At 43.5% G+C, this 12,005-nt stretch overlaps 2 protein-coding genes across 11 annotated transcripts in view; one reads left to right on the top strand and one right to left on the bottom strand.

The window, feature by feature from the left end:
- atrnl1a (attractin-like 1a) overlaps positions 1–9,047 on the bottom strand; it is a 157,182-nt gene extending 148,135 nt beyond the window's left edge. For 3 of the 8 annotated variants that reach the window (XM_054798007.1, XM_054798012.1, XM_054798010.1), the window contains exons 1-2: positions 8,534–9,046; positions 1,367–1,450 (exon numbers count right to left, since the gene is read on the bottom strand). In XM_054798007.1, the coding sequence (XP_054653982.1) occupies positions 1,367–1,450; positions 8,534–8,709 (260 nt within the window). In that variant the 5' untranslated portion in view covers positions 8,710–9,046. Of the gene's footprint in view, positions 1–1,366; positions 1,451–8,533 lie in introns of all 8 variants that reach the window. The other 5 variants (XM_054798011.1, XM_054798009.1, XM_054798006.1 and 2 more) reach the window with 3 other exon arrangements.
- A 1,337-nt stretch (positions 9,048–10,384) lies between these two features.
- The window catches only part of LOC129193637 (protein kinase C epsilon type-like), a 49,390-nt gene continuing 47,769 nt past the window's right edge, over positions 10,385–12,005 (top strand). For 2 of the 3 annotated variants that reach the window (XM_054798018.1, XM_054798019.1), the window contains exon 1: positions 11,027–11,778. In XM_054798018.1, the coding sequence (XP_054653993.1) occupies positions 11,428–11,778 (351 nt within the window). In that variant the 5' untranslated portion in view covers positions 11,027–11,427. Of the gene's footprint in view, positions 10,456–10,611; positions 10,785–11,026; positions 11,779–12,005 lie in introns of those variants that run through there. The other variant, XM_054798020.1, reaches the window with a different exon arrangement.

Raw genomic sequence — 12,005 nt, forward strand, 5'->3', positions numbered from 1 at the left:
TGAAAGTTATTGAAGCAGTTTTGCGGATGTTTGCTTCCTCTTTCTTGATGTACCGCACTGTAGATTCATTTATGCCATAATGACGAGCCACAGATGCATAACTTCTGCCCTCTTTGATCATATCTAAATGTTTCACTTTTTCTCTGATGGTCATCATCATCTTCTTCCTCTTGGACGCCCCGGAGGAAGCTTTCGCAGGGGCACAGCGCTTGTGCGGCATTGAAATGGCTAACTAATAAAAAAAAGTTATCGCGAACACAACACCAAGATACAGTATGCTAGGCAGTCAATAGCGTGGAGGAGACTGGCGAGACACAACAAGGGAAGATGCTGGGTGATGCTTCGATGATGCGCAGCCTATCAACTCACGGGATAAATCCACTCGTGCTCTCATTGGTGGATGTCGCGCCGGGAACCAATCATGCGCCTTGTCTGAGTGCCCGTGGCATGTACAGCACAGTACAGGAAGAAATTCATAGTAAAGCTGATAAAAAGTGAATCTCATGAAACAATTCATGGAGAAGTTCAGACATTTCATCCAAATAAGAACTCTGGTTAGCGCACTCATTTAAAACACGCAGACTTTTATGACGCTGCCTTTCACAAGCATCAAAACTGAGAATCCTTAGGAACCGAAATCAAAACGAGGAATTGGAATTGGAACAGGGCTCGTTCAAATTCAAATGGTGCCCAACCCTACACACGGCAGAAATGTTTGTTTTGGTTTTAGCACACCTGCACAGGTTGAAGGAAAGTGGGCAGGGGGTGATCGCTACATGCTGCAATAGTACGAGCCACAGGTGATCGGCGTTGAAAGGCATTTATCGGCATATGCCGATCACATGCTTTCTCACGGAAACCGGCCAATACTGTTAGGTGACCGATCTATATGAACATTCCCACTCAAAATCCATCTTTTTGCAAAAGCACAGTTAGACCTCACCCCGACATGATATCTATGTTGCTTGGACAAAGCTAAAGGCTTGATCTACCATCCGTCCCTCTCCTTCCTCTACAACCGGTTGAGACAGACGGCCGCCCCACAGAGCCTGGGTTCTGTTCAAGGTTTCATCCCCAGAGAGAGTTTTTCCGTTCCTCAGTCAGCAAGCGCTTGCTGATGTGGGGTTTCAGTTGCTTCTCCGTTTTCACTTATGAGTGTGACCTTCTTGTGTAAAGCGCCATGAGATAACAGTTGCTGAGATTTGGCGCTAAAGGAATTGGATTGACTTAAACGAGGGATTATTACACTTTTATTTCTCTGGCACTTGGACACCCCTGGACTAGACTAAATCTTCATTCTTCATCTTACCCAGACATTGTGCGAAGATGTTTTTGTGTTCCAGCATGAAGCCTTTAGAAGACTTACTGTGCTTGAATGAGCCAAGTACACTTGGTCTTGTACTTGTAGTTGACCGGACCATCCGTCAGAGAACCTGACATCGCCGTTAACCTGAAGACACACAAAAACAACACTTTGATCAACGCTTTGTTATATACAATGGTGTGAAAAAGTCTTTTTGCTGATTTCTTATTTTTTTGCATGTTTGTCACACTTAAATGTTTCAGATCATCAAACAAATTGAAATATTAGTCAATGACAACACAACTGAACACAAAATGCATTTTTTAAATGAAACTTTTTATTATTATGGGAGAAAAAAAATCCCAAACTACATGGCCTGTGTGAAAAGGTGATCGTCTCAACTTTGCCAGAAACATCTTGATGATCTCCAAGGCCTTTGGGAAAATACTGTGTGGTCTGACGAGGCAAAATTTGAACTTTTTGGAATGTGTGTGTCCCATTACATCTGACCTAGAAGTAACGCCGCATTTCAGGAAAAGAACATCATACCTGTCACGGCGAGGTAGCGGCTGTCGAGTGTTTGACCCCCAGTTTGCAGAGACAAGGCGATGGCGTGCAAAAATAAGGGTTCTTTAATGGTGTACGAAAGGAGTAAACAAAAGGCGACAGAGAAAAAGGCTCTGTGGAAAACCATACGACAGGTAGAATCAAGGTAAGTAAACTGGGTAACACAGACAATGAACCACCTTTTAACCGCCGCTAATAACAATTGTCCGCAGCTGTGCGGTGAGCAGGCATGAAGCGGCTGTATCTTCCAACACACAAGAAGTACAGCTCGCCAAAATAAGGGCGCATGACAAGGGAAACATGACAATACCAACAGTAAAATATGGTGGTGGTAGTGTCAAGTCCACCTCTGAATGGCTGAAGAAAAACAAAATGAAGACTTTGGAGTGGCCTAGTCAAAGTTTTGACCTGAATCCTATTGAGATTCTACCATGATTCAGTTTTAGTATGCCCAAATTCTCTCGTGATTGAGTTTACGTATGCCCTGTTCTCTCATGATTCAGTTTTCGTGTGCCCGATTCTCTCATGATTCAGTTTCCGTACGCCCGGTTTTCTCATGATTGAGGTTTCGTACGCCCGGTTCTCTCATGAGTCGGTTTTTGTACACCCCAGTTCTCGCATGATTTGGTTTTTTGTACGCCACAGTTCTCGCGTGATTTGGTTTTCAACAAAAAAATTTGCATTGGTTTTCATACAATATTACTAGTCCGTTTGCCCTGTACTGTATCGTTCTGAGAAATGGAGTGCCCAAACAAAGCATCCTACGCGTTGCTGACTTCACCAGCCATGCAGTTTTTATTAAAGATGCGGCAGCTAAATAACCTGTACAATATATATTACTGTATATAATAATATCAGTATCGAGACAATACTGTTCCTGTAAGAAGCTGACATTCCCAATGGTAGTGCTGCCATGACGATAAATATAATCTTTACCACCTGTCAGTCAAAGTCATGCCATTTTGCTGCTGCACTGATGAGGTCGTCATGGCGACAGAGACAACTACTGACCCCCACACTAAAAAGATGGACAGCGAATGGAGCGGCTAAGCTAAAGCTACAATGCCAATGAAATGAAACCCAGCATGAGATTAAGAGTGTGAGGAGAGCGAGCAGATTGCAGCACAGCAGGATGCAACCCATCATAAACACCACGCTACTGCCAACACACACACACACACACACACACACGCACACTAGCACCATGCAATGTGAGAACTCATCTGGTTCTCTTCCCATCAGGGTGATCCGATCACAGTTTGATCCGCTGGTTGTGATCTCAGATTAGAAGAGATGATGATGGAAAACATGTTCTTCATCGTTTATGTGGAGATAAAACCTTTACTGTCCTTGCAGGCACACAATGAACATGATGATCATAAAAATATGAACATACAGTAGACACGGTCCAGTAAGCCATCCTTCTCTTCAGCAAGTATCTTCACTTTCAGCAGGTGTAGAAGTAGACAAAAACAAGGCCCATGAGATAACACAGGAAGGTGGGATTGGAGGTAAAAGAAAAAATATCACCCCTTGAAATGTTCATCTGGTCTTAATAAATAATGGATGGCCAGCATGAGGGAACCACAGAAGAATGGAGACCAATTAAAAGAAAAGAGATGAAGAGGAAGAGAGGAAGAACCTGATACATGACAATCTGGAACATCCACTAATACCTCTGATGATAAGAATAATAATACTAACACAAATAATAATAATAATGAAGTCCACTGCTTACCAAGACCCTTATATGTGTGCACTGGGCAGTTCATTAAGTACCCCAACAAAGATCCAATCCAAAAAGTATGTAGCAAAGATGCACTTGTTAATACATCACAGCATATGAAATAACACTCCTATAGTCACCTTTACACTCCTATTACCCAATAGAGTAGAAATAATAGAAAAAATATACATACACGTACATATAGGACAAAGAAAATCTGTTTACCTTCAAAATGAGCTTTTAAACATTATTAGAGCCCTCTAGACACCTGCGATTGGCTGGCAACCAATCCAGGGTGTACCCCACCTCTCGCCCGAAGTCAGCTGGGATAGGCTCCAGCATACCCCAGCGACTCTAATTAGGATAAGCGGCATAGAAAATGAATGGATGGCTAGAGCCCTCTAGACATGAAATAAAACCCCTATAGTCACCTTTATACTCCTATTACCCAATATAGTAGCCATAATAAGAGAAAAAATAAGACGTATCAGACATGTAAAACCTGTTTATGACCTTCTAAATGCTCTTTTTTTACATTAGAGCCCTCTAGACATGAAATAACACCCCTACAGTCACCTTTACACTCCTTTTACCCAATATAGTAGACATAAGAGAAAATAAGACATAGAAAACCTGTTTACAACCTTCTAAAAACACTTGTGTGTGTGTGTTTAATGTTACTGGGTCTCGACAATATGACATGACAGTGTAGTCATGTACTAATGGCTATCAAACCAGCACATCATTTTACATACACACACACACACACATAAAATGGATGAAAATACAAAATGCAGAAATGGGATGTGGAATTAAGTACAACAGTTTGCTAATGGTGACCCACTACTACAGGGGTGTCAAACTCATTTTCATTGAGGGCCACATCACAGTTACAGCTGCCCTCAGGAGGGCCACTTGTAACTGTCAGTATATATATGAATCTAAATATTAATATAACCTTGTAATATTATTACACAGTTGCATTAGATTATTATATTTTTACTAACAACTTGATGGATAACTTGCTTCGAAATGAGAAGTGAAGTGAGAAGGTCATAGTGACAAGCAGACATTCAAGTATTTGTTTTTGAAAAATGCTTGGAATATCTTGCAGCATGATTAGATAATACTGACGTTTAGAAGAACCGCATGCAGTACAATTTGTATGTCAAAATGACGGATCAAATACATTTAGAAGGGCAGAGGTGAAGTGCATTATTGACATGCATTATTCCAAGGGTTTCGCGGGCCGCATAAAATGATGTGGTGGGCCACATCTGGCCCCCGGGCCTTGTGTTTGACACCTGTGCACTACTACAATGCACACCACATGTATTATCAAAAAGCCTTTAGGCACCCGCATACTTTAAGAACAGTGTGACAGTTCTGTGTATTATTACCATCTTACTTACAGTCTGATGATACACGTGTGTACCACAATGGTGGGCATGGTCACATGTGGCCTGATTTAAAAACACTATTGTGTATCAAGAGGGAGGTGCAGTTATTATGGGATGCTTTGCTGTACTTGCCAGAGGACACGCTAGCAAAACAAAATCCCCAAACCACACCCAACTTTATCCTCAACGCTGCTGTGAATGTCACCTTGCTTTATCCAAAAATCACCTCCATGACCATATACATACATAATCATACTACATACTGTACTCTATCCCACCATCACATCACCTCCATGACCATATACATACATACTACATACTGTACTCTATCCCACCATCACATCACCTCTATGACCATATACATACATAATCACACTACATACTGTACTCTATCCCACCATCACATCACCTCTATGACCATATACATACATACATACTACATACTGTACTCTATCCCACCATCACATCACATCTATGACCATATACATACATACATACTACATACTGTACTCTATCCCACCATCACATCACCTCTATGACCATATACATACATACATACTACATACTGTACTCTATCCCACCATCACATCACCTCTATGACCATATACATACATACATACTACATACTGTACTCTATCCCACCATCACATCACCTCCATGCCTCTGATTTGACGACATGACCAAGGGGTCAAATTTCTGTCAAACCCACCAATCCAAATGTGAGCACACCTCCCTCATCATCATCATAGGATTAAGAGGGCAGATGGCGTCCACCTTGGCGCAAGCTCTCAACCGTTAACACGTGCACACATTACATTACGTTACATTAAGTAAGGAAATGCAGCAACTGCGATTGGCTGGCGACCAGTCCAGGGTGTACGGCGCCTCTCGCACAGTCAGCTGGGATAGGCTCCAGCATACTCCCACTACCCTAGTGAGGATAAGCAGCAGAGAAGATGGATGGATGCAGCATTACCACACAGTACTATGGCAACTTTAGTTCCCATCATCATCAGCACTGCACTCCGCCTGAGGCTTAATCTCACACACACGTACACATACACACACACACACACACGCACACACACGTATACGCACTCACACAGCAGATGATGACTGATGGCATAGAAGCTCTCTGTTGTTTCTCTCATTGGCTCTAAAAAGACATGTGCATGCTTTGTCCTTGAATGGCTCTATTCTCGCTTCCTAGGGCATCTCACACACACACACACACACACACACACGCACGCACAGATATATTTAGATGCCACCTCCACTCATAATACACAATACACACACGGAGCTGTAGCTTTGTTTATTTGTCTGTCAGCAGGATTAGGCGGATGGCTGGATCACAGCTTCAGATGGACAGCAGAACACAATCCATTCCAGGATGAATGCAAACAGAAATCATCTGTTCCAGGGTCAAACTGCAGCCATCATACGACCTTTACTATTTGTACAGGCAATGTTTTAAGTCACATTTAACATTCTCAAGTATCATTCAAGTGTAAAAAGAAGTGCAATAGCATTAATTGTTAACTTTGAAAAGGAGTCCTCTGGCTTTACATAACTTCCTGTCTTTCTTCTCCTTCTGTTTCTACTGTATGTATAGATCCACGTATTGTTGGATACATAGATAGATCCCTGCACATTCACAATTCAGCTTTAACGGCCTCACAAATCCAGATTTTTGCCTTACTGTATTTTTTTTCTCAAAAATAGGCAATTTTTTTCAGCAGAAAACATCTCATTCCCACTAAGTGTGTAGTAATTCATAAATCCACTAGGTCCCCAACTAACGAACACAATTGGTTCCAGATGACCATTCGCAAGTCGATTTGTTGAGATGTCATGCAGCAGTCCTTGAACGCACCATAGTAATTACTTCTATAAATTATATGCAACTTCTACACCGTGACACCATGTGTCCATGGATCATCTTCTATTATCATTCATTGGTCGGAGCTCCTCACCCTCTCTCTTAGGGTGAGTCCAGCCACCCTACGGAGGAAACTCATTTCAGCCGCCTGTATCCGCGATCTCGTTCTTTTCGGTCACGCACCTGGGCGACCTGGTCTTCGGCTGCCAAATCTGGTTCTTAGGACAGGGAATGTTCCAGTAGTGGAAAATGGAAAATGGAAAATGATTTTTCACCAGTAGAAGGCACCATTTCATTTGTCCATGTTTTTACAGCAGACTAAAAAGGCTTCTTTTTTTATGTCTACTTTTTAAAATTTTTAAGTGTCGTTTGTGCCCACCTGGAGGTAAGAAGGACTGGAAGAAATTAGGATTTGACCAACCGTACCTGTTGATTTGTCCTAATCAAATATCATGACATTACTACGACCACATCACTACTATCAGGAGAACCAGAGTATAGAGCAGGAGGAGCCACCTGCTGTGGCCCAGCAAGGTGCACTTTATTCGGGCACACGCCCTGAGCAGCTGGTGTGACACCACGGAGGTCTCTGGTGAACCTTTTTCACTTTTCAAACGCTGATAATGTTTTGTGTGTGCTCTGTTTTTTTCCCCCCTCATCGCAGAGCATTTGGTACGTTCTTCCTGTGAAAGTGAATGTTTGTTTACAAGTGAGCTCAGGAGAAGTTACGACGGGTTGTTAACATCACAGGCAGGAGGGAAAAATTAGCATTTAAAAAAAGTAGATCTCTTATCTGTGCTATTTTTAATGTTATCGGATTTATAGGTGTGACATCATAATTCCCCTCATATCGGCACGATAATTATATGTACCTCACTATGAGGACACCGTCGCCATGCCTCATGTCCATGCATATAGATGCAAAAAACTGTCTTGCTCCGCAGGACAGGAATGATCACTTCCTGTCCAGCGCTCTTATTTTCGAGTGCTGCACTTCTTGCTGGGGGGAAAGTTGCAACCGCTTTACCCCAGTAGTATTGTGCACAGCTGCTTGCAATTACAATTAGTGGGGTTTAAAAGCCCAGCGTTGTCACAGGGACGGCACTGGTGCATTGAATCGTTTCTCTTCAACTGTGCTATCACCTGAACCATTTACTCACCTGTCGCTTATGCCAGTTGTTTGTACCTTTTGTTACCTTATCCTGCACTTCTCTGAGTACCGGTTTTTGTTATTCAAATATTTTTATTTACTCACTTCTGCCTCTGTCTCTGCGTTTGACAGCTCCTAGAATCCTGACATAAACACTGTTAACTAAATGGTTCTGATCCAACTTAGCACAGTTTGGCCTTGGCGGAGGTCCGTGCTCTACAGACCAAGTGTTCCATTTATTTGCTTTTCTCTTTCTCACTTTATCTTTGTCCTGCTAGTGTCCAAGTCACACAATGCGTTGCCTGTTGTGGCACACACATGTGCCAGGCACCAATGTTGATGAATGATTTGTTTTTTGCACTTAACTTTTGTAACTTTTGGAACAGTTTTGTACTTAACTTCCGGGTAAAAAGTACAGAAAGTGTATATATGTAAGTGCATATTGTCTTATAGTGTATATAGTGTACAGTATAGTAGTGCATGAGGTCAACGCAGTGGAACTTACTTGAATCTGCCCTGGCAGTGTTGGCACTGGTCGCCCACCCAGCCGTGGTGGCAGACGCACGAGCCGTTCACGCACGCACCGGAGAAGCAGCTCGGGCCGCACGTGGACGCGGAACTGCCGGCGTGGACAAACAGCTGGAGAGTCACGAGCACGGCCACCTGGAGCATGCGCCTCATGCTCGGCTCGATTAGTCAATCCATCAACCAATCAATCAATCGGTACCACGCCCCCTCACCTGCCGGCGGGACAGGTGAAAACATGGCGCCGCTGAGGACAGGCCACAGCGTGCTTCCTTCCGCCCAAAACACCTCACGTGCTCCCACTGTCTGCCTGACGAAGCGCCGGTGTGGAAACAGTTGTCATGTAAGATGTCTCATATGTAAGATGTCTTTACAGGGAGCACTGGAAGTAGACGTGGACACACGGAAGCTGGAGTTCCGTCCGGGTGTCCCCTCTGACGGCCAGGAAAGTTCTACCAGAGACCCGCGCACGAGCAGCTCGTCCACGCGGTTAAAGGGACATTACACGCACGCATGCGCACATACAATCATGGCGTCTCGTTGTTTTGCTTTCCTTTTGGTTGTTGACCAGAAGACTTAATCAGTCAAGCGGTAGTACCTACAGTAATGGTAACTGTAGCACTTCACCTTTTTAAAAGAATAGTGTAGTCATAGGAACTAGAGTAATGGTAACTAAAGTAGTTCATTTTGTCAAATGACTAATACAGTAGTAGTAACTAGAGTAAGAGTAACTGAGGTAGTTCACCTTTTGAAAAGAATAGTACAGCAGTGGAAGTAACTACAGTACTAGTAACTGTTGTAGTAGTTTAGCTTGTAGAACAATAACAGTAAGTATATTGATTAAGCCTGTTGAAGGAATAGTAAGCAGCATGCAGGTTCTGTCATTGGCACTGATTCGGACAGCCTGACATGTGTGGCAGAGCAAAGGACACTGAGGAGGCTCCTATCCATCATGGACAACCAGCATCATCCAATGCAGAGCATCATCTCCCGACAGCAGAGCAGTTTCAGTGGCAGATTACTATCACCGGTCCCACTCCACTGATGGAATGAGCAGATCATTCTTCCCCCACGCCATGTGGCTTTTCAACACAACAGAAGGGGAGCGATAAAAATACACACAGGACTGAACTTCTTAAGTTATGATGTGTTATTATTATTTATTATGTACTATTGAAGTTGAAGTGACCTGTTATAATATATCATGCACTTTATGATGGGGCATATTTTCTTTCTCTCTTGGGATGCACAGCGTGTTCATCCCATCATACAGTACTTCAGCAAGAATACTCATCTGTGTACTGCTTAGTATTTCCAGATGAAGTGCTACTTGTAAAGTTTTTTTCCTGGATGGCAGCTTTTTTAGTGTCTTTGTTCTTGCTCTAACAATGCAACTCATTCGGTGGTCTGTACAGATAACTAAATAAATATGATCTAACGAGAACCATCTCATGTACAGTAGCTAAATAATCATAATTGTATGATGTGGTAGAGTATAATAATAAACATGTTGTCACTGGAGTACCTGTCTGACACTATGAGTGAAAAGTCAACATGATTATCTTTGTCAAGGCAGAAGTTTTGATGCATTATTGGGTCTCGAACAGCGTTTGCTAGGAAAAAAACGCCCTCTGCTGTTAAAGAGTTGGAATTACAAGTTGCACAAACTAGCCGTACACGTGACATCATTACGTCATGTATTTATGTCTAAATGTATATTTTGTTATGAATATACATTAATATATTTCTATATGTATATATTTTTATTTTTTAATTGAAAGTTGTATCTTATTTAACTTGCAGGTAAATGAAGAGCGTTGGCCAGCAGGCGGCAGCAGTGCAGCGTTTTCCTGTGGCTGCTCAGTGACGTCACGTGCATCCTTGCAGCATGTCATGTCACACGTTAGTGTTTTCATCACGAAAGAATACTTTTAAAAACTCCACTGTATGATTTATTCAGCTATGTTTAGATGTGGGGTTTATTAGAAATGTTTTCATTCTCTTTTGTTTCTGTGTGTGTGTGTGTGCGTGCGTGCGCGTGTGTGTGTGTCCGTGTAGACGTGGGACCTCTCCTGGCGTGCACATAAATCCCATGTAGTGGTTTCTGCTTGTGAGGAGGCAACAAAGGGCACATTGTGGTGGTGTTGCTGTGCTTTGTCCAGCCAGCAAGTGTAGAAAACGCAATAATGTGTGGATGACGGCAACACTGGCTGCCGTTTCATGTCACCAAGGTGCGGGTTTACAGTGCCACATCTACACATGCATGATTTTTATTCTTGCACAAATAAAAAAAAACATATTTTAAGATGGTTGTACTGCAAACTGTTACTTGTCGCAATCCAGAGATCATCTTTCTTTTACTAAATGTTGACTAAAAATGCTACAAAGTCACTTTTTTCACTATTTATTGATGCTATAATAATATTTCCTGGTAGTGGAACTGTGAGCATGTTCTTCACTTTGCATCTTCCAGCCTCCGCACCACACTTCTGATGTTTTCGTGCACTGGAGGCTGGGGATCTGCTGAGGTAGAGGAGAAGGTCAACTTCCGTGGATGAGCTGCAGGAGACGACCTACCGCGTGAAACCCGCCCCTCCCTCCTGTCCTGTGCTGCGGTTGTTTGCAATGAGACGCCAGGCAGGACCCCCACCACCATAGACACGCACGCACGAGTGTGGGGGGGGGCGTGACAGCCACATTTGCTGGATTGTTTACCGGCTTCTTTGCTTGTAATGCTCTCCAGTCTAAGGAAGAAGAAAGGTTGACTGCAGTCTTTGCATTTCTCTCACCAGGAAGGAGTCGCTGCAGTGTCTGCAGGGGGTGGGGGGAGCTTTGATTCCGGAGGCATCAGCTGTCTGGACGCCCCCCAGCGCCATGGTGGTCTTCAACGGGCAGCTGAAGATCAGGATTTGCGAGGCGCTGGACCTGAAACCCACGGCGTGGTCCCTGCGTCACGCCGTAGGGGGCAAGAGTCAGTCGACCTTCCTCCTGGACACCTACATCGCCCTGAACGTGGACGACTCGCGAGTGGGTCAGACTTGCACCCGGCAGAGGACCAACAGCCCGACGTGGAATGATGAGTTCACCACGGAGGTGCACGACGGCCGCACCATCGAGCTGTCCGTCTTCCATGACGCGCCCATCGGGTACGACGACTTCGTGGCCAACTGCGTCATCCAGTTTGACGACATCATGCACAACCACAGCAAACACATGGAGGACTGGGTAAGACCTTCTAGAACCTTCATGTTCCCTTCTTCCTCTTATACCCTAGCATGCTCAACAACACTCACATCACTTCGTAACACCAGCATCACACTCTTTTCTATCATTAGCACTAGCATCTTATCTTTATCAACATCATGGTATCATCTTCTCATCACGTTAACATACTCTCTTCTTCATTCTATTGACGTCATGATCAATCCATGACAGGGGTCTTCAGTTAACAT

This window comes from Dunckerocampus dactyliophorus, chromosome 14, assembly GCF_027744805.1.
Source record: "Dunckerocampus dactyliophorus isolate RoL2022-P2 chromosome 14, RoL_Ddac_1.1, whole genome shotgun sequence".
NCBI lineage: Eukaryota > Metazoa > Chordata > Actinopteri > Syngnathiformes > Syngnathidae > Dunckerocampus > Dunckerocampus dactyliophorus.